At 35.1% G+C, this 23015-nt stretch overlaps 1 protein-coding gene across 11 annotated transcripts in view; it reads left to right on the top strand.

Annotated features, from left to right (window-relative positions):
- Positions 1 to 23015, top strand: part of GPHN (gephyrin) — a 620897-nt gene that overhangs the window by 501041 nt on the left and 96841 nt on the right. For all 11 annotated transcript variants that reach the window (XM_032875167.1, XM_032875168.1, XM_032875169.1 and 8 more), the window contains one exon: positions 6718 to 6855. In XM_032875167.1, the coding sequence (XP_032731058.1) occupies positions 6718 to 6855 (138 nt within the window). The remainder of the gene's footprint in view (positions 1 to 6717; positions 6856 to 23015) is intronic.

Here is a 23015-nt window from a genome sequence, read left to right as displayed (position 1 = left end):
GGAAATGAACCTTGCCATAATACTGTTATACAGTCTTATTCAAATTACATTTTGTCAATTTTTCTAATAATGTTCTTGATAGCAAAAGAAAAAAACATTTTATCCTTCTGATCTGAGATCCAATCCAGAATCATGCATTACTTTTACCAACCATGTACCTTTAGGCTCCTTTATCTGGAGCAACTCCTCAATTTTTTTTTTTTTTTTTTTTTGGTCTTTCATGACCTTAACATTTTTCAAGAATACAGGTCAGTTACTTTATAGAATATTCCTCAATTTTAGACTTTTCTGATATTTCCTGACGGTTTCATTCAGGTTATGCATTTTTGTTAGAAATACTTTATATGTGATGTTGTATTCTTCACACATCATATAAAGAGATTCATGATGTCATTTTATCCTATTACTGTTGATATTAATTACTGGTGATATTAACTTTGGTCACTTGGTTAAGATGCTGTCTTCCAGGTTTCTCCACTCTAAAATTACTACTTTACTTTGTAGTTAGTAGGAATCTTATGGGGCTATATGGTGAAACTATATAAATATGTGTTTTTCTTCAGATTTTCACCTTCTAGTTTTACAATCCATTGATGATTTTTGCCTGAACCAATTCTTGTTATGCTAGTTGCCAAGTGATGACTTTATAATTCCAACATTTCTTCATATATTAGTTGGCATTGTGTTGTAAGGAAGAATTTTATGTAATTATTTCTTTCTTTATATTAGTGTATATTCATAGATTCTTACTTTTATTTTATTAAATGGATTCTATTATCTGCTACTATCCTAATTTACTTTGATGCTTAAGTCAACCCAGGCCAAACAGTCTCTTCAAGTTGACTCCAAGATCGTTTTGACATATTCCATCATTATTTGATTACTTCCTTACTAAAGAAAGTTGTGAAAGAAGAATAATAATTTCTTAAGAAGATAAGAGAAAATTCACTCTAGGCAAAGCAAACATCATATGCTAAGGCAGGGAAATATGAAATAGTTTGGTATATTCTAATATCTATGGTATCATCAGTTTTCTAATGGAGTAGTGAGTAAGGCTGAAAAGGAAGCAAAGAAGTATTTTATATACTATTCAAAGGAATTTGATTTTATCCCATGGATAGCGAACCATGCATATAAATTATAGTGCAAATGTTTTGTGACAGTGCCCTGTTTTATAATCTTGATTATAAAATTGTAATCTTGATGCACAAAGCCCAAGAGTACTTTCCTTTAATATTTCTTATAATGCCCTAGAAAATAACACAGTCCCTTCAGCCATGTTTTCTTGGTCTTGTCAGAAATGCTTATAGCATTTTTATCTTAGTATAAACAAGTAGAAAAACATTTAAGACTATTAAATTGAAAATAGTATGAGAAAGTATTTTCAGATACACAAACTGCCATATCATCCCAAGCCTATAAACTCTATGATTGCCAGTGTTTTCTTAGGCTTTGAACCTGATTTATCTTAGTTTAAGAGATACATATGAAAGAGTAAATGCTTATATATCTGAACCACACATCCTTTGAATTACCAAAGATCCTAGCTATTTAACCTAAGCAAACTATCATTTTCACTCTTTAGGTTTCCTAGGAAAGCTATTCATTATTTTAGGTGGTTTGCTGCTCTCAAAGATTCAGAAAGTAGAAATATAAGGAATCCAAGCTGCAAATTGTATGATAAAGAAAGGCAATGTTATTAATATGACAGAAGAAGCCTCTTCCTTGAGATTTTCTGTATATCCAAAGAATTAATAATTATTTACACTTTAGGCAGTTTGGTTGTTTTGAGGAATAAAGTTTCCTCTTGAGGATTTTAATTTAATCAAGAAGAACCTGCACGAATATCTTGTTTCTATCATATTCTGTTATATCATTTGAAAGCATCTTTTCTTTATTTAACTTCTAATTTAAAGAGTGGATTTTCAAGCTAAGATGAAACATTGTATATTAAAAATCATCAGATTGAAAAGGATGCATTTGAATTGGGAAAAATAATTTCATTGGTATAAATCTCATTTCACGATGACCATTACATAAAAAAAAGGTTACTGCTATGTGACAAAGATCCTTAGTTACTCTACTCAATAGAAAGGAATCCATTTGTACCTTCTGTGCCCCTTTGAAGGCCTTATACATCACAGATACTGCCATTAGTATTTAAACATATCCTTCATGATGTCGGTCCTGATTGAATCCATACTGTTTTTATACTGACTTCTTATATAGTCTTTTTAGTGGTTATAACTGCTGCATGGAAGATAGAAAACCTCAGTAACATTTTGAGTATTTTACCTGCAAAGATTCCAAGCTCATATATAGTCAGCCCCACATCTGAACTTATGCACCAGAAAATATAAAAGTGACAAGTTAGGTTTTACTTATAGAAACCTGGATTTGTTAGAGAAACCTCCTGGTCACCAATCTGTGGCTAATTTAGAATTGCTTTAATCCTTTAAGTTTACTTGAGAAAATTAAACCCATTGCAGAATAATGCTATCAATTTAGATGTTATAATAATTCAAACCTGTTCTTCTTTGCTCAGTTTGGATATCTACTAGTGGAGGGGATGTCTAGACTTGCTTTCACCATCCTCACCCTATTTCCATATAAAAATTCCATATCCTATAGCACTTTGCAGTTTATTTTTGTCAAAGTAGCAACCCTGCCTACAAATTATCAGTGATAGCCATATATCACCAACTAACTTTACTATTATAAGTTAAAGTAAATATTCCCTTGAACACTATAATCTTCTATATAGGACACATATTTTCACATGTTAGTTTTGTAGTGAACATGAGTTGAATGGAGCTAATATCCTCACAGATTCTCTTTGTGACCATTTGTATTTATTTGTAAGGTAGCTATCAGAATATCTCTGTGGCCATGAAATCATCTTTGCTTTATAGGGAAAAACTATCCAAATTTTCTCTCAATTTTTGGATTTTTTTTTTAGATTTTTTTAATCCAAAAACCAAACTCCCCTTTATTATAACCTTCTTATTTTAAAAAAAGTATTCTTTCCTACCTTTCTACTTCTATCAAACTGGATTTTATGGCCCATTCAGTGAAATTTGGCTGCTAGGCTATAAATCCATCATGCCTTCAAGACATAAGAGTACATACTTTTTTTTTTTCCTTTTCCATTAGGTTTCTATGGTGGGTTCAGAATCAACAAGAGGATTGGGGTGTGAAGAAAAACAATTCTTGATCCTTTTTCCTATCTGAATGAGTTCTCTAATGCCCAGGCCAAATAAAAATGCTTTGGGATTATAACCTGTAAAATAAAAGTCAGAGATAACTATTATTAAATTTTCTGAAGCTTTCACTTTGAAGCTTCTTAACAAAAAACTACTGTCAACATCAGAAAATAGTTGAAATCATGTTTCTTTAAAAAATGGAAACCAAAAATTTAGTAAGATATAGAGTTTACCTTCAAGGAGTTTACAACTGACTAACATAGATAAGATAAATATTTAAATGTCTATAACATAACACAGAAGTGGTAGGTGCCCTAAAATGTATATATAAATAAGGTGCAAAATTATTTTTAAAGATTTTTGGGAAAGATTTTTCCAGGCTGGTAGATAGCCAAACAGTAATTTCCAATTAGAGAGAAAACCAGCAGTCTCTATAGTTAGAGAACTATCATCAGGTGGTTTAATACCTACCTGCTCTTATTTTTTTATTTACCGTCTTTCCTTTCTGCTGAGCTATAATGTTCTTCATGGCAGGGTGTATCTCACTCTGTATCCCAATTCCCTAACCATAACTGGCTCATAAAATCCATTCAATAAATAGCTGTTGAATAGATGTATCACTGATGAACTAGTTTTCTAATAAGAAAATTTTATTACAAAGCAATTCAACAAATAAACTGTTCAGTTAAAAAGTATAATTTTCTCCTCGGAAACTAAACAGTTTAAAAGGATAGCTTTTATAAGGTTATACACAATTTGGACACCATAAAGAAAGTAAAACATATTTTAGAAAATATCATATCTGAGACCAATAAACCTGAAAAAAAAAAAAAAAAAGAACAGAAGCACCTATCTCTATCATTTTCTCCAGTTACACTTGTTGTGACAATATGTCTTCATGATATTTAATGACAAAGTTGGGACTTCAGTGAAAGCAAGAAATAAATTTATGTTTCAAATTACAAGTAAATGATATACATAATCCTTTATAAGTGTCCACTTATTTAAATTTTGAATAGAAAAACTATTCATGTTTAGCACTAAATCTCTAAGGCCCTTCAAGCTTTGAAAATTTTGTAGTTTTCTGATTGCCCATGGGAGGGAAATGTCCTAAGTATGACATCTTTATATGTCTTTTTCTTTGAGTACTTATAACAATATCATTCACCTTAAATGGAAACTCTTTGAGGTGGTACCTTTAAGTTAATTAAGTGACTATGTCTGAAGCAACTGCTGGGATTGGGTTAGAGATATTAAACTTAATAAATTGCAATGACTAGGAACTTATAGACTACTGAGGAATATATACAATCATGATAAAGTGGATTAAAGAAATAGGAATTTATTTGTCTTGCATACCAAAAGCCTGGTGACAGTCCAGGGATTGTGCAGCAGCTCAATATTGTCAGCAGAGACTCAGGCTCTTTTTTCTTCTCAGATTTCCATACTTACTGTGTGGGTTTCCACCCTCATGGTAAAAAAATGGCTACAGCACCTCCCAGTATCTACCCATGTCCCAAGCAGAAAGAAGAAAAGGCAAAAGCTTTCTCCTCTTAAAGCTTTCTCTCTTTTTCTTTTTATTCACCATAGGGGCCTGCCCCCAGGGACTTCTTTCAACATCTTACTGACCAGAACTGTATCATATGACCACACTCAACTGCAGAGTGGCTAGGGAAGAATGGAGCTGTGAATAGCAGACAGGATAGCCAAGCAACTGTGTTTGCAGTTACTCCTTTTCTGTTTACCCTCAGGCTATAAAGGAAAGAAAAGGCCAAGTTATTTATGCATGAAAATATAGTGATCTAAGAAGTCCCTTTCTGTCATTAAATGATTCATTAATTTAACAAATATTTATTTTTATTGCTTATTATATGCCAAATACTGTTCTAGATACTAGAGATAACATTGAGCAAAAAAGACAATGGAGCTTACATTCTAAAGGGGAAGGCTATAAATATAAATGTATAATATAAATTATAAGCATGTGGAAATGAATATCCATATATATGTGTGTATGTATTTTTATATCCATGGAGAAAGGATAAAAATAATAGAGAATAATGGTGGGTAATAATCTAGATAGGATGTTTAACAAAGTCCTCTCTGATGAGATGATACTTTAGCAATAACCTGAAAGAAATGAGGGATTGATGGAACCACAGTATCTGGGGAAAGATGTCAAAGTGGACAAAATACCAAGTACAAAGACCCTAAGGAGGGATTATTTGGCATGCCCAAGGACAAGCAAGAAAAAGTATGGTTAGAGCACAATGATCAAGAGTGGAAATGATAGATGATGAGGATAGTAGGGGCCATAATATGTTGGACTCCATGCCATAGCAAATATTTTATTCTGAGTGAGATGGAAAGTCATTGGAGAGCAACGAGCAAAGATTAGCACAATCCAGTTTAAAATTTAAAAGGATCACTGTAACTACTGTGGAGAGTAAATTATAGTGGAACAAGGACAGTAGCAGGGAGATCAGTTAGGAGGCTATTCAGTTTCCCAGGAAATAAATCATGGATCCAACTATTGTGGAGGTGGTAAGTAATGGTCAGATTCTAGAGCTATTTCAAAGGTAGTTTAGATATGGTTCTGACAAAAAGAGAAGAATCAAGGATGTTTCCAAGATTTTAGATTAATAACTGCAAGAATCAGGTTGCTATTTTCTGAGATAGAAATTGCAAGAGAATAAAACATCATAAGGGCAAGATAGAAGGGTGGGGGGAATCAAGAATTTGATTGTGAACATGTTCAGTTTCATTCACCTGTTGCACATCCAGGTGCATGTTGGATGATTTATAAGTTTGGAGATGCACATTCCTGTCTACCAGCTGTTTAGATGACATAAAAATCTAGAGTTGAAGATAGAGGTTGGGATTGGAGATATAAATTAGGAGTTTTAGTGTATGGGTAATATTAATGCCATGAAGGAGAGTGAATAAGGAGTGAGTAGCTAAATAATCTTTTCCTGTGGCTTTTCTAAAAAAAGAAAATTTCCTATGAAATCCTAAATAAATTCAAGTTTGAGTATTTCATTTTACTAGCTAGCTCATTAAGTGTTCAATGTTTAGTATGTGGTTAAGGACATAAACTCTGAAGTCACGCTACCCTAGTTTGAGTCCTGTCTCTACTGTTACTAGCTTTGTGATTTAGGCCAGGATATATAAACCCCTCTTTCCTCATCTGTAAATAAGGATAATAATAATGCCTCCCCATAAGGTTGTTGTGAAAATAAATTGGAACAGTGCCACAATGCACAGTAAGCTCCCAAAAGGATTATCTGATAACATGATTAAATTTCACCAAGTTTTGACATATAATGTAACACTGCTGATTTGATTTAATGTTCCACCAAAGCAGGCTATATTTTGGAAGGAAAAGAAAATTTCTTACCTTATAATATTCACTTACAGACATATGAAAATGAGAATTAATGATATTTATAAGACATTCCCACTCTGTAATCACTGTTTCAGCATCATAGTCTTAGTTAATTATCTTCCTGTTTAGGTCACAGTGCTGTTGACATCACCAAGGTGGCTAGAAGACACCGCATGTCTCCTTTTCCTCTAACGTCTATGGACAAAGCCTTCATCACAGTCCTGGAGATGACTCCGGTGCTTGGGACAGAAATCATCAACTACCGAGGTACTATTATATTTGCCCATTGCCTTTTCTTTTCATTTTTTTTCCAAGTAAGATTCATAATAATATAAATACATGGTTTTCCTGAAGGAGAAAGGTTATTAACCATTATCATAATTACTATATAATTCTTTTTGCTTTATTTCTACTCAACTGTAAGATCAATCTTAATGGTATTAGAGAGTAAAGCACCTATAAAGCTTCCTCTTCATTAAAAAAAAAAGAAGAAGGAAAATAATTAACTGTGTTTACCTTGTCCATCGAAATACCAATACTCTAAATTAAAGAAAGGATTATCAGAGGCGTCTGGGTGGCACAGTCGGTTGGGTGATCAATTCTTGGTTTCAGTTCAGGTCATGATCTCAGGGTCATAAGATCAAGCCCTGTCTCAGGCTCTATGATCAGCAAGGAGTCTGCTTGAGATTCTCTCATCCACGCCCCCTCCTGCTCATGCTCTCTCTCTCTCTGTCAAATAAATATAATAGGGGCACCTGGGTGACTCAGTCAGTTAAATGTCCGACTCTTGGTTTCTGCTAAGGTCATGATCTCAGGGTCCTGGAGTCAAGCCCCACATAGGGCTCCATGGTTAGTGAGGAGTCTGCTTGAGGATTCTCTCTCCTTCTGCCCCTACCCACACTTCTCTCTGTCTCTCAAATAAATCAATAAATCATTTTTATAAAAAAAGGACTTCAAATAAGTAAAATAAATCTTAAAAACGAAAGAAAGGATTATAAGTCCTGAGTGAGGAAAGTAGTTATCTCTATGTCTGCCTGCTGTCCTTTTTTTCAGAAATGAGAGATAATAAATATGTCTTGTAACCATGTTTTCCTTTGTGGAAAACATCTTTTTAAATATAAAATGTAAAAACCATATTAACATATCCATTAATCCCTGAGCAACCAATCTGACGTTAATTTTTCTGCTTCATCCATCTCCGTTTCAATGAGAAGCTTCCAAGTGTTTGAATTCCTTCCAAATTTTTTCTTGTGATTGAGTTCCAGTTTAAAGGATTGTGGTCTGAGAATATGCAGGGGATAATCTCAATCTTTTGGTATAGGTTGAGACCTGATTTGTGACCCAGTGTGTGGTCTGTTCTGGAGAAAGTTCCATGTGTGTTTGAGAAGAATGAGTATTCCATTGTTTTAGGGTGGAATGTTCTGTATATATATATGCGGTCCCTCTGGTCCAGTGTGTCATTCAAAGCTCTTGTTTCTTTGTTGATCTTCTGCTTAGATGATCTGTCTACTGCTGAGAGTGAAGTGTTGAGGTCTCCTACAATTAAAGTATTATTGTCGATCTGATTCTTTATTTTGGTGAACAACTGGTTGATGTAGTTGGCTGCTCCCATGTTGGGGACATAGATATTTACAATTGTTAGATTTTCTTGTTGTTAAACCTTTAAGTATGACATGGTGTCCCTCTGGATTGCTTATTACAGTCTTTGATATAAATTCTAATTTTCTGATATAAGAATTGCTACCCTAGCTTTCTTTTGAGGTCCATTGGCATAATAAATGGTTCTCCATCCCCTTACTTTCAGTCTGGCAGTGTATTTAGGTTCAAAATTCATCTCTTCTAGACAGCATATAGATGGCTCCTGTCTTTGTATCCAATCTGCAACCCTGTGCCATTTCATGGGAGCGTTTAGGTCATTCATGTTGAGAGTTACTACTGAAAGACATGTATATATTGCCATCCTATTGTCTGTACAGTTCATATTTCTATGGATTGTCTCTGTAAATTTCTGGGCTATATTACTCTTGGCATCTATCTTCTTTTATAGAGCCCCCCTTAGTATTTATTGCAGGGCTGGCCTGGTGGTTACATATGCTTTTAGTTGCTGCCAATCCTGGAAGCTCTTTATCTCTCCATCCATTCTGAACGATAGCTTTGCTAAATAAAGTATTCTTGGGTGCATGTTCTTCTCATTTAGTACCCTGAATATGCACATAGGCTCTTACGTTAATAGCATGTGGAGACCAGCCTGTGGAAAGACAATGGAAAGGTAGTGTCCTCCTGTGTTTTCAGTTTTTGGTTTTTTTTTTAAAGATTTTATTCATTTATTTGACAGAGAGAGATCACAAGCAGGCAGAGAGGCAGGCAGAGAGAGAGGAGGAAGCAGGCTCCCTGCTGAGCAGAGAGCGCGATGCGGGGCTCGATCCCAGGACCCTGAGATCATGACCTGAGCCGAAGGCAGCGGCTTAACCCACTGAGCCACCCAGGCGCCCCTGTTTTCAGTTTTTAATCAACCATTTTCCTTTCTAAAAATTCAACATAGACGTTTTAGTGAAATTTGAATAAAATATAGTTTCTTAATTGTTTTTGTTATGCAGATAAACACAAAAGGATTGATTTTACAAATAGAAGACTTTATTCATGATCATAAAATATTCAAACTTCAATGAACATTAGAGAGCATCTACACAAACACCATAATTTTTCTGCAAGGAAACCCAGACTTATAGAAGCAGCAGAATAATCTTAAGACTTACATTCTTTCTTTTACTGGATGATAATACTCTTCTTTCAGTATTAAAATACAAAAATAATGGTAGAAAACATAACAAATTATGTTAAAAGAGCTATGGGGACCTGGCTGGCCCAGTTGGGGGAGCATGTGACTCTGACCTCAGGTTTATAAGGTTGAGCCCCATGTGGGGTGTAGAGATTAGGTAAATAAATAAAACTTTAAAAAAAAAAGTCAGAAACTAATGAAATATTAAATACCCAATTCTGGCTCTTTGGTCCCTGACCTTACTTAGACAAAAGTTGTTTTTATATAGTTATACATCTTTGACTTATCATCTCTAGGTATGTGTATGTCATTAGGCTGGAACCTTTTCTTCAACTTTTGTTTTACCCCTCATTAAAGGAAATAAAGATTTAAAAATTGGAGTGGGGAATTATTCAGCAATTAACTATGTGATTTCAGAAAATAATTATAATGAAATAGGTTTCTTTATATTATTAAAAGCAAAATATTCAGATATTTTTATATCAACATCAAGACATTTTCAGAAAATATGAATATAAACTTAAGTTGGAAAAAAGTTTAAGTAATACTTTACTTGTTATAAAAATAAGTTAACCATCTCGGCTTGTGATAATTTCAGGGTAGTTTCCCTTAATATCAGTACCTTGGATGATCTTACTGTGTATGCCAAAGTCACATTTAGATAGAAATCTCAGTTCTTCTAAGGAAAAAACAGAATTGAAAATGGACATTTTTATTTTTCTTTTAGGAAAAAAAAAATGCTGTGAGACGGATTCTTTTTTCCCTTCATGTGCTGTTTCCCCCTCATTTGTTCATTAAATCAGTTCCCACTCATAAGTAAGCAAACTCTTCGAGGATGGTTAACTTCCTTGTCAAGTGTTTCCACTCGTTATGATGAGAAGTAATAGAGGTTTGCATTCAGCCTTTGAGTTGGATCAAACTCAATTTTTAAGGCAAAAGGGTATTGTAATTAAACCTTCCAAGATCTTTAGTTAGGTATTTAAAAGACAATACCATATATTAAAACATACTCAGTTTGTTCAACAAATATTTAGTAAACACCTACTAAATGTCAGGTACTATGTTGGGTTCAGATATAAAAGATGAATAAATTGAAACTCTTGCCCCATGAATCTCACTATAGTACAGGAGAGAGGTAGATAATGTAGTACTTGTCTCCTTTATTGGCTCTTGTAGGCTTGCTTTCCTTTTTCAGTTCCTTGAATGTAAACTTTCTTTAGAATTTACGTCGTTGGCCCTTTTCAGATCTTACAGATTTACTTCAAATAACCTCATGTGTTTAAAATATTGTGTGATTATTAGTTCTATAACACTTCCCAAACCTTGCCTGAGCTCCAGACTCAGACACCAAATGTATACCTGCTACTAGTAAATTTAACATGACCAATACTAAACTTATTTTCTGTACCTCTACGTGTTTCTTCTGCATCCTTTGGAATCCATCCCTTGTTCTCCATCTCCACTGCTATTGATTTAGTTCAGATCTTTATTATTATTATATTATTATTAACTTCCCATATAGTTATAATAGATTCACTGCCCCCAGTTAGCATCCTTCCAATCCATTCTCCAATTTGATGCCAAAGTACAGACATAACCTCAGAGATATTACAGATGTTCCAGACTACCACAATACAAAGTGAATATTGAAATAAAGTAAGTAAATGAATTTTCAATTTTCCACTGCTTATAAAAATTATGTTTATGCTATATAAATTCTGTTAAATGTGCAGTAACATTGTATCTAAAAAAGAAAGTACATACTGTAATTAAAAAATACTTTAGTGGGGCACCTGGGTGGCTCAGTCAGCTAGGTGTCAGCCTTCAACTCAGGTAAACCTAGGGTCCTAGGATTGAGCCCCACGTCAGACTCCCTGGTCAGCGAGGAGTCTGCTTCTACCTCTGCCCCTCCCTGACTTGTGCTTTCTCTCGTGCACTCTTTCTCTCTCAAATAAATAAATAAAATCTTTTTTTTTAAATACTGCTCTCCTGAAGCTACTATTACACTATATAGTAACTAACTAGAATTTAAATAAAATTAAAAAAATACTTTACTGCTGAAAAATACTAACCATCATTTGAGATTTCAGTGAGTCACAGTCTTTTTGCTGGCAAAAGGTCTTGCCTCAGTGTCGATGGCTGCCTACTGATCAGAGTGGTGGCTGCTGAAGGTTAGGGTGGCTGTAGCAGTTTCTTAAGATAGCAGTTAAGTTTGCTGCATAAATGGACTCTTCCTTTCATGAAAAATTTCTCTGTAGCATATGATGCTGTACGATAGTGTTTTACCTACAGCAGAACTTCTTTCAAAACTGGAGTCAGTCCTCTCATATCCTGCACTGTTTTATCAGGTAAGTTTATGTAAAGCCTTTGTTGTCTTTTCAATAACCTTCACAACTTTTTTACCAGGAGTAGATTCCATCTCAAGAAAGCACTTTCTTTGCTCATCCATAAGAAGCAATTCCTCATACAGTAAAGTTTTTTATGAGATTGTAGCAAGTTTGTCATATCTTCAGGTTCTACTTCTAATTCTTCTAATTCTCTTGCTATCTCCATCACATCTCCAGTTATCTCCTCCACTGAAATCTTGAACCCTTCAAAGTCATCCAAGAGGGTTAGTATCAACTTCTTCTAAACTCCTGTTCATGTTAATATTTTGACTTCTTCCCGAAAATCACAAATGTTCTTAGTGGCATTGAGATATGAGTCCTTTCCAAAAGGTTTTCAATTTACTTTACCCTGCCTGATCCATTAGAGGAATCTATATCTATAGCAACTATAGCCTTATGAAATGTATTTCTTAAATAATAAGATTTGAAAGTCAAAATGACTCTTTGATCCATGGACTGCAGAATGGATGTGCTAACAGGCTTAAAACAGCATTAATCTCACTGTGCATCTCCTTCTGGATTCTTGGGTGACCAGGTGCATTATCAGCAACCAGTAATATTTGAAAGGAATCTTTTTTTTCAGTACCTCATAATAGTGGGCTTACAATACTCATGTTATTCCATGTTACAAACCAACATGCTGTCATCCAGTCTTTGTTGTTCAATTTATAGAGCATAGGCAGAGTAGATTTAGCATAATTCTTAAGGGACCTAGGATTTTTAGAATGATCAATGAGCCCTGCTTTCCACTGAAAGTCACCACCTGTGTTAACCTCTAACAAGAGAGTTAGGCTGTCCTTTGAAGCTTTGAAGCCAGGCATTGACTTCTCCCCTCTATGAAAGTTCCAGATGGCATCTCCTTCCAATAAAAGGCTGTTTCATCTACACTGAAAACTTCTTGCTTAGTGCCACCACCTTCCTTAATTATCTTAGCTGGATCTTCTGCATAACTTGCTGCAGTTTCTCCAACAGCACCTGCTGCTTCACCTTGCACATTGTTGATGTTATGGAGATGGTTTCTTTCCTTAAACTGCATGACCCAATCTCTTGTTAGCTTCAGACTTTTATTCTGCAGCTTCCTCCCCTGTCTCAGTCTTCACAGAATTGAAGAGAGTTGGGTTCTTGCTCTGGATTAGGCTTTGGCTTCAGGGAATGTTATGGCTGATTTGATCTTCTATCCAGAATGTTCACAGTTCATTTTTATTTCTGCTGGATGTACCATTAAATATTGAATTTCATCCTTCAGTCATGAATAGAAAAAGTTTAGGGAGTGGCAAAGGGGAGGCTGAAAATCCTCCACAGTAGTCTAAAATCCTAAGTATATTGCCTGTACAGATTCTCTGACACCTACAATTAGAGAAGCCCATAAGGAGAGTCCATGTTTCATAAGAAATGTTTAGAACCACTGAATCTATGAAGCAGTTTGAAACTGTAACATCTCTAAAAAAAAAAAAAAATTATGTCTGAGAAGAATCAATAAGAATTCTTGAAAACAGGATGAACTTGTACAGAAATGCTGGAAGAGATTGCTGTCAAGATCAGAGACATAGGGTAACTTTCCATGAAGGAATTTTAGAGTATAATATGTGAAATACTTAGAATATTACAGAAAGAAGGTAATTGGGAAATCAAGTAGTCTCTCTTATTTTAAAGATGAGGAAATTTTAAACCAGAGAATTGTAATGATGTTCTTAAAGCTGGACACATGGTTATGATTAAAACCAAGGATAACCTAGAATTCTTGACTCCTGGTCTGCTGCTCATTCTACAATAATACACTACATCTCAAATCAGCATGAAAATTATTCTAAAACAAGTGCCTAGATGTGCATGTATGTGTACTATTTGTTTTAATCTGTTTGGGCTACAAATGAATTTTCTGTTGTCTGTGGTCTATTCTTTAGCATATGTACTATTTTCAGCTCCTATCTGCAAGCAAGGCCTTTAAGGAGCAAGTGCTCCACTGACTATAAATAACCTTCCTTTGGTTTCTTGGAAGAGGCATACCTAGATAACAATAGGTGATAATATTTGTTAGACTGCCATATGCGATTCATCCTCTTTGCTTTTAAAATGCATGACATGAATAAATTATAACTTCACATTTGGTACAGCACCAGCTACTTCCTTTAAAGCAAATTAAAATATTCTGGCACAATCCCTGTAATTCCCAATCTCTTTCAGTTAAGACTGGAAAAACTTGATCTTTCAATAGAAAGAATTCTGCCTTCTTAGGAGCATTATTTTAGATTACAAGCACTAGGCTTTCTTATTTAAGATTACAAAACCAAAGATTTCAGCACCTCTGACTTGGATTCTTTGTTTTTCTACAAAGGATTTACGTAATTTTAATCAAGGAAACTTTAAGCTTTCCTATGAGAACTAGTTTGAGACAGTGAAGTATCTCTTTTAGATTACTTACCATAACAGGACTTCTCCCTGTGTCTAACTTAATAGATAACTGCCTATTTTCAGGCAGTAATCTAAAGCAGAATTTCACTGCCCTCTAGAATAAATGCTGAAGCTCCTGATTCTAAGCCACAGGAGATTCTCACCAAAGTGGTTCATAAGTCATGTTAGGAATGCATTAACTCCTCCTGACAATTCAGAGGCTATTAGAAAACAAGGAAAAAGGAAGTAAGATATACTGGAAGGAGCTTTGCCATCAGACATACTTTTTGCCTTGCTTTACTTTTTATGAAGCTACATAACATTTCCAAATACCATTTCCCTCATACATTAAAAATAGAAATAATGTCTACCCAGCAAGGTTGTTGTGAAGTACTATTAAAAGAAATAGTATATATTAATCATCGAGTTTTTACAAAGCTGTCATATTTGGAATTTAGTAACTGATTCCTTTCCCTTCCTTCTCCATGTTGGGATTCTAAGATTGTAGCCTTAGGACAAGCACTTGTAAATTACAAAGTCAAATCTAGAATTCCTTGGCTCAGGTGCATTTGTTGATCCATGTTAACAATCTCTGGAACCCTATGCATTTTGTTGTAAACAGATTTACATTCCACCCACCCAGGTCATTCAGGCCTGTGCTCCCTATCTCATTAGAAAATTTACCTAAGCAACAGTTTTCACTGTGTTTTTGCTTATCTCTGGTTGCGCTTTACAAAATTAAAGCAGAAAATTCAGATAGTCGTTCAAATATTTCGAGTGAAAGCATGTTTTTTCATTATCCAAATTACTACCAGTTTCTACCTCCAGTCCAGTAAGGTCTTCACCTAGGATATCTCCTGGGGATTGGTCTCTGCTGGCATTTGCTGTAGGTTTTTCTATCAGTGTGGCCATTTGAATTCATTCATAATTCCCTTCAGATTGTCTCCTCTATTTAGTCCATAAACTTAAGTACACTTCTAAAATGTGTACATCTTATGCTTCTGATTACATCATTCCTTTCATATTTCTCCCTACATTCCTCAAATATAAACATCCCTATCTATATATTTGTGATGTGTTTTTATGTGCATGTACATGTGTGTGTTTGTGTGTGTAATCACAATGTCTAGAGAATTATTTCATTTTTCATATCCAAAGATTATGATTATTTTACCAGTCTATTCTCTGTATATGGGCTCTAGATGCTTCCATCTTGCCCAATATTGTGGATATACCACATGTGTGCTATTATCACAATACTTACAAAGCCTCTTTGTGTGGGAGAATTAGTTTTATAATTACATAATTGAGTAAAATTAACTCACATAGGAATCAGACTTATAACATCGACCTAATTATTCCTATGTTGCAAGCAGGTAGACCAATCTTCCTATTTCATACTTTCTTCTATGCATACCATCGTATATTTCCATATATATATCCTCTTTTCTTAAAAAAAGCATATTATATCTCACTTTAAGCAATTTTGATAGAAAATAACTCATATTTATTTGTCTATTTTTGAAAGATTTATTTGAGAGAGTGAGAGTGAGACAGATCACAGAGGGAGAGGGGGAAGACACTTGCTGCTGAGCAGAGAGCCTGATGTAGGGCTTGACGCTCAACCTACTGAGCTACCCAGGCACCCCCAAAATAACTCATATTTAACAAAAAAAACCTTAGAAAGAATTTTAATATGATTTTTAAATTAGTTTACACAGCTTTATTGAATATATCTGAGGATAAAACAAGATACAGTCTTTAAATATGATTCTTAGTTTTACATTCTTTTTGGATACCTCATTATCTTTTCACATTTTAAATATACATGCTTTATTTGCATAATTTATTTAGCAATCTTTTTTTTTTTTTCAGAATCTATTTTGAAGTGCCATAGTCTATATTGATACCATTAAGTTAGGATTCAGAATATAGGTAATGGGAAAATGTTTCAGTTAAAATGGAACAAAAAGAGAAAAATTTTAAAAAGGAAGCCTCAAAATACTTGATTCCTATAGTGATCAAAATCTTAAAGAAAGCTGTCAGGTTTTTAGAAGTGATAACTCATTTCTGTCTATTCTTAATTAATGTTATATTAGTAGAATTATGAAAATTCATGTAAATATACAAGATTTTCCAAAGTATGGGGAAGAAAATTAGAACAAATGAAAACAAAACTTAAGTGGCAGTAAAAGATTTGCTATTACCAGCAAGAGAATTGTCAGGAATAAAACATGATAATAGCTTCTTTTTTTTTTTTAAGTTTGAATTGATTAACTTCTGCATTAGAGTACCCAGTGTGCCATAGTTATCTTTTTTTTTAAGATTTTATTTGTTTATTTGACAGAGAGTGAGACAGAGAGAGAACACAAGCAGGGAGAGTAGGAGAGGGAGAAGCAGGCTTCCTGCCTAGCCGGGAGCCCAATGCGGGGCTTGATCCCAGAACTCTGGGATCATGACCCGAGCTGAAGCCACCCAGGCGCCCCAGTAGCTACCTTTTTGACTGTTTTGTCAAGTAAAGACTTTTCTCCTGCCAGGATATTAGCTTACCCCAAGCAGTGTGGACTATGCACCAGGGAAAACCAAATAGTCTTTCATTTAATTGTGAGACAAAAGGATAGGAAGAAAGATCAACATGCTTTTTGTAATATATCTGAATGTGTATAAGAATAGAATAGATTTGTAATAATTTTTAAAACTTGAATTCAGTTTTTCTGAAAACATAACTTATTTAAATGGTTAAAAATCTTATATTTCTGTTTCTAGAAATTCCTTTTCTACAGAATCCTGATATTCTTGGTTAACTTGCTAAAAGAAAAAAAAAATCATCTATTAACATTTTGGTTAGCATTTGGAAACAACATTGAGTGAGTCAGTGATACTATTGCAGCCTTGAAACTATAACGCCTTGCTAATTTCATTACTTTGATTTTAGCCATATGGAGATAAGCCACCAGTAATTTTTCAAGTCAGTGTCATAACTGGTACTTTGGTTATTTCTTCTTGCAAGAAATATGTAGGAGCTTTATTTTATTTTTTTATTTCTATTTTTTTAAGTTCAATTAGCCAACATATAGTACATCATTATAGTGTTCAGTGATTCATTAGTTGTATATAACAAACTGAGGGCTACAGAAGGGAGGGGGTAGGGGAATGGAGGAAATGTATGATGGGCATTAAGGAAGAGCTTGATTTTATCATTTTTTTCTTTTTATAAAATACTTCTTGCATATTACCTCTTCCCTTTCTCATAATAGCCATTGTAATATCCTAATGTAGAACCAATGTTGAAAAAGTTAGGAATTATTTTTTGGATACTAGGATATGTAGTTCAGAATTATGGAAACTAGATTTAAAAAAAATTTTTTTTTCCTGTGGAGCTTTTGACAATTTATAGGACAGTGATTAAGAAATTACCAATAAAGAAAACTTTAAATTATTCAAACTATAGAAAGAACATTTTGTCTATGTGTTTTTTGTACCAAATCCTGGCCCCTTGGACTTAAATGTTACCTGCTTATCAATGACACCCTATTTATTTGACATGAGACAAGGTTTCCATCATTAAGTACTAAAAGAAGTGAGCACTTAAACTCAATTGAAATGTTTTCTATGACCTTAAAAACATTTTATATATATTTTTTCTTTTTTTTAATTATTTTTTATTTTTTATAAACCTATATTTTTATCCCCAGGGGTACAGGTCTGTGAATCTCCACGTTTACACACTTCACAGCACTCACCATAGCACATACCCTACCCAATGTCCATAACCCCCCCCAACCCCCCTCTTCCCAGCAACCCTCAGTTTGTTTTGTGAGATTAAGAGTCACTTATGGTTTGTCTCCCTCCCAATCCCAACTTGTTTCATTTACTCTTCTACCACATTAACCCCCCATGTTGCATCTCCTCTCCCTCATATCAGGGAGATCATATGATAGTTGTCTTTCTCTGATTGACTTATTTCGCTAAGCATGATACCCTCTAGTTCCATCCATGTTGTCGCAAATGGCAAGATTTCATTTCTTTTGATGGCTGCATAGTATTCCATTGTATATATATACCACATCTTCTTTATCCATTCGTCTGTTGATGGACATCTAGGTTCTTTCCATAGTTTGGCTATTGTAGACATTGCTGCTATAAACATTCGGGTGCACGTGCCCCTTCGGATCACTACATTTGTATCTTTAGGGTAAATACCCAGCAGTGCAATTGCTGGGTCATAGGGTAGTTCTATTTTCAACATTTTGAGGAACCTCCATGCTGTTTTCCAGAGTGGTTGCACCAGCTTGCATTCCCACCAACAGTGTAGGAGGGTTCCCCTTTCTCCGCATCCTCGCCAGCATCTGTCATTTCCGGACTTGTTAATTTTAGCCATTCTGACTGGTGTGAGGTGGTATCTCATTGTGGTTTTGATTTGTATTTCCCTGATGCCGAGTGATATGGAGCACTTTTTCATGTGTCTGTTGGCCATCTGGATGTCTTCTTTGCAGAAATGTCTGTTCATGTCTTCTGCCCATTTCTTGATGGGATTATTTGTTCTTTGGGTGTTGAGTTTGCTAAGTTCTTTATAGATTCTGGACACTAGCCCTTTATCTGATATGTCGTTTGCAAATATCTTCTCCCATTCTGTCAGTTGTCTTTTGGTTTTGTTAACTGTTTCCTTTGCTGTGCAAAAGCTTTTGATCTTGATAAAATCCCAATAGTTCATTTTTGCCCTTGCTTCCCTTGCCTTTGGCGATGTTCCTAGGAAGATGTTGCTGCGGCTGAGGTCGAAGAGGTTGCTGCCTGTGTTCTCCTCAAGGATGTTGATGGATTCCTTTCTCACATTGAGGTCCTTCATCCATTTTGAGTCTATTTTCGTGTGTGGTGTAAGGAAATGATCCAATTTCATTTTTCTGCATGTGGCTGTCCAATTTTCCCAACACCATTTATTGAAGAGGCTGTCTTTTTTCCATTGGACATTCTTTCCTGCTTTGTCGAAGATTAGTTGACCATAGAGTTGAGGGTCTATTTCTGGGCTCTCTATTCTGTTCCATTGATCTATGTGTCTGTTTTTGTGCCAGTACCATGCTGTCTTGATGATGACAGCTTTGTAATAGAGCTTGAAGTCCGGAATTGTGATACCACCAACTTTGGCTTTCTTTTTCAATATTCCTTTGGCTATTCGTGGTCTTTTCTGGTTCCATATAAATTTTAGGATTATTTGTTCCATTTCTTTGAAAAAAATGGATGGTACTTTGATAGGGATTGCATTAAATGTGTAGATTGCTTTAGGTAGCATAGACATTTTCACAATATTTATTCTTCCAATCCAGGAGTATGGAACATTTTTCCATTTCTTTGTGTCTTCCTCAATTTCTTTCATGAGTACTTTATAGTTTTCTGTGTATAGATTCTTAGTCTCTTTGGTTAGGTTTATTCCTAGGTATCTTATAGTTTTGGGTGCAATTGTAAATGGGATGGACTCCTTAATTTCTCTTTCTTCTGTCTTGTTGTTGGTGTAGAGAAATGCGACTGATTTCTGTGCATTGATTTTATATCCTGACACATTACTGAATTCCTGTACAAGTTCTAGCAGTTTTGGAGTGGAGTCTTTTGGGTTTTCCACATATAGTATCATATCATCTGCGAAGAGTGATAGTTTGACTTCTTCTTTGCCGATTTGGATGCCTTTAATTTCTTTTTGTTGTCTGATTGCTGAGGCTAGGACTTCTAGTACTATGTTGAATAGCAGTGGTGATAACGGACATCCCTGCCGTGTTCCTGACCTTAGCGGAAAAGCTTTCAGTTTTTCTCCATTGAGAATGATATTTGCGATGGGTTTTTCATAGATGGCTTTGATAATATTGAGGTATGTGCCCTCTATCCCTACACTTTGAAGAGTTTTGATCAGGAAGGGATGCTGTACTTTGTCAAATGCTTTTTCAGCATCTATGGAGAGTATCATATGGTTCCTGTTTTTTCTTTTATTAATGTGTTGTATCACATTGATTGATTTGCGGATGTTGAACCAACTTTGCAGCCCTGGAATAAATCCCACTTGGTCGTGGTGAATAATCCTTTTAATGTACTGTTGAATCCTATTGGCTAGTATTTTGGTGAGAATTTTTGCATCTGTGTTCATCAAGGATATTGGTCTGTAGTTCTCTTTTTTGATGGGATCCTTGTCTGGTTTGGGGATCAAGGTGAGGCTGGCCTCATAAAATGAGTTTGGAAGTTTTCCTTCCATTTCTATTTTTTGGAACAGTCTCAGGAGAATAGGAATTAGTTCTTCTTTAAATGTTTGGTAGAATTCCCCCGGGAAGCCGTCTGGCCCTGGGCTTTTGTTTGTTTGGAGATTTTTGATGACTGTTTCAATCTCCTTACTGGTTATGGGTCTGTTCAGGCTATTTCTTCCTGGTTCAGTTGTGGTAGTTTATATGTCTCTAGGAATGCATCCATTTCTTCCAGATTGTCAAATTTGTTGGCGTAGAGTTGCTCATAGTATGTTCTTATAATTGTCTGTATTTCTTTGGTGTTCGTTGTGATCTCTCCTCTTTCATTCATGATTTTATTTATTTGGGTCCTTTCTCTTTTCTTTTTGATAAGTCTGGCCAGGGGTTTATCAGTCTTATTAATTCTTTCAAAGAACCAGCTCCTAGTTTCATTGATTTGTTCTATTGTTTTTTGGTTTCTATTTCATTGATTTCTGCTCTGATCTTTATGATTTCTCTTCTCCTGCTGGGTTTAGGGTTTCTTTCTTGTTCTTTCTCCAGCTCCTTTAGGTGTAGGGTTAGGTTGTGTACCTGAGACCTTTCTTGTTTCTTGAGAAAGGCTTGTACCGCTATATATTTTCCTCTCAGGACTGCCTTTGTTGTGTCCCACAGATTTTGAACCGTTGTGTTTTCATTGTCATTTGTTTCCATGAATTTTTTCAATTCTTCTTTAATTTCCTGGTTGACCCATTCATTCTTTAGAATGATGCTGTTTAGCCTCCATGTATTTGGGTTCTTTCCAAATTTCCTCTTGTGATTGAGTTCTAGCTTTAGAGCATTGTGGTCTGAAAATATTCAGGGAATGATTCCAATCTTTTGATAATGGTTGAGACCTGATTTAGGACCGAGAATATGATCTATTCTGGAAAATGTACCATGTGCACTAGAGAAGAATGTGTATTCTGTTGCTTTGGGATGAAATGTTCTGAATATATCTGTGGTGTCTATCTGGTCCAGTGTGTCATTTAAGGCCTTTATTTCCTTGTTGATCTTTTGCTTGGATGATCTGTCCATTTCAGTGAGGGGAGTGTTAAAGTCCCCTACTATTATTGTATTATTGTTGATGTGTTTCTTTGATTTTGTTATTAATTGGTTTATATAGTTGGCTGCTCCCACATTAGGGGCATAGATATTTAAAATTGTTAGATCTTGTTGTTGGACAGATCCTTTGAATATGATATAGTGTCCTTCCTCATCTCTTATTATAGTCTTTGGCTTAAAATCTAATTGATCTGATATAAGGATTGCCACTCCTACTTTCTTTTGATGTCCATTAGCATGGTAAATTCTTTTCCACCCCCTCACTTTAAAACTGGAGGTGTCTTTGGGTTTAAAATGAGTTTCTTGTAGGCAACATACAGATGGGTTTTGTTTTTTTATCCATTCTATGTCTTTTGATTTGGGCATTTGGCCCATTAACATTCAGGGTAACTATTGAGAGATATGAATTTAGTGCCATTGTATTGCCTGTAAGGTGACTGTTATTGTATATTGTCTCTGTTTCTTTCTGATCTACTACTTTTAGGGTCTCTCTTTGCTTAGAGGACCCCTTTCAATATTTCCTGTAGAGCTGGTTTGGTGTTTACAAATTCTTTCAGTTTTTGTTTGTCCTGGAAGCTTTTAATCTCTCCTTCTATTTTCAATGATAGCCTAGCTGGATATAGTATTCTTGGCTGCATGCTTTTCTCGTTTAGTTCTCTGAATATATCATGCCAGCTCTTTCTGGCCTGCCAGGTCTCTGTGGATAAGTTTGCTGCCAATCTAATGTTTTTACCATTGTATGTTACAGACTTCTTTTCCCGGGCTGCTTTCAGGATTTTCTCTTTGTCACTAAGACTTGTAAATTTTACTATTAGGTGACGGGGTGTGGACCTATTCTTATTGATTTTGAGTGGGGTTCTCTGAACCTCCTGGATTTTGATGCTTGTTCCCTTTGCCATATTGGGGAAATTCTCTCCAATAATTCTCTCCACTATACCTTCTGTTCCCCTCTCTGTTTCCTCTTCTTCTGGAATCCCAATTATTCTAATGTTGTTTCATCTTATGGTGTCACTTATCTCTCGAATTCTCCCCTCGTGGTCCAGTAGCTGTTTGACCCTCTTTTGCTCAGCTTCTTTATTCTCTGTCATTTGGTCTTCTATATCGCTAATTCTCTCTTCTGCTTCATTTATTCTAGCAGTGAGAGCCTCCATTTTTTATTGCACCTCATTAATAGCTTTTTTGATTTCAACTTGGTTAGATTTTAGTTCTTTTATTTCTCCAGAAAGGGCTTTTATCTCTCCGGAGAGGGTTTCTCTAATATCTTCCATGCCTTTTTCGAGCCCGGCTAGAACCTTGAGAATCGTCATTCTGAACTCTAGATCTGACATATTACCAATGTCTGTATTGATTAGGTCCCTAGCCTTCGGTACTGCCTCTTGTTCTTTTTTTTTTTTGTGGTGAATTTTTCCACCTTGTCATTTTGTCCAGATAAGAGTATATGAAGGAGCAAGTAAAATACTTAAAGGGTGGTAACAACCTCAGGAAAATATGCTTTAACCAAATCAGAAGAGATCCCAAATCTGAGGGGGGAGAAAGGGGATAAAAAGAGGTTCAGAAAGAAAAAAAAAA

The sequence above is a fragment of the Lontra canadensis genome, unplaced genomic scaffold, assembly GCF_010015895.1.
Source record: "Lontra canadensis isolate GAN:19392208 unplaced genomic scaffold, GSC_riverotter_1.0 scaffold55, whole genome shotgun sequence".
Classification (NCBI taxonomy): domain Eukaryota; kingdom Metazoa; phylum Chordata; class Mammalia; order Carnivora; family Mustelidae; genus Lontra; species Lontra canadensis.
The sequence above is the reverse complement of the archived record's forward strand: the minus strand, read 5'-3'. Positions and strand labels throughout refer to the sequence as shown.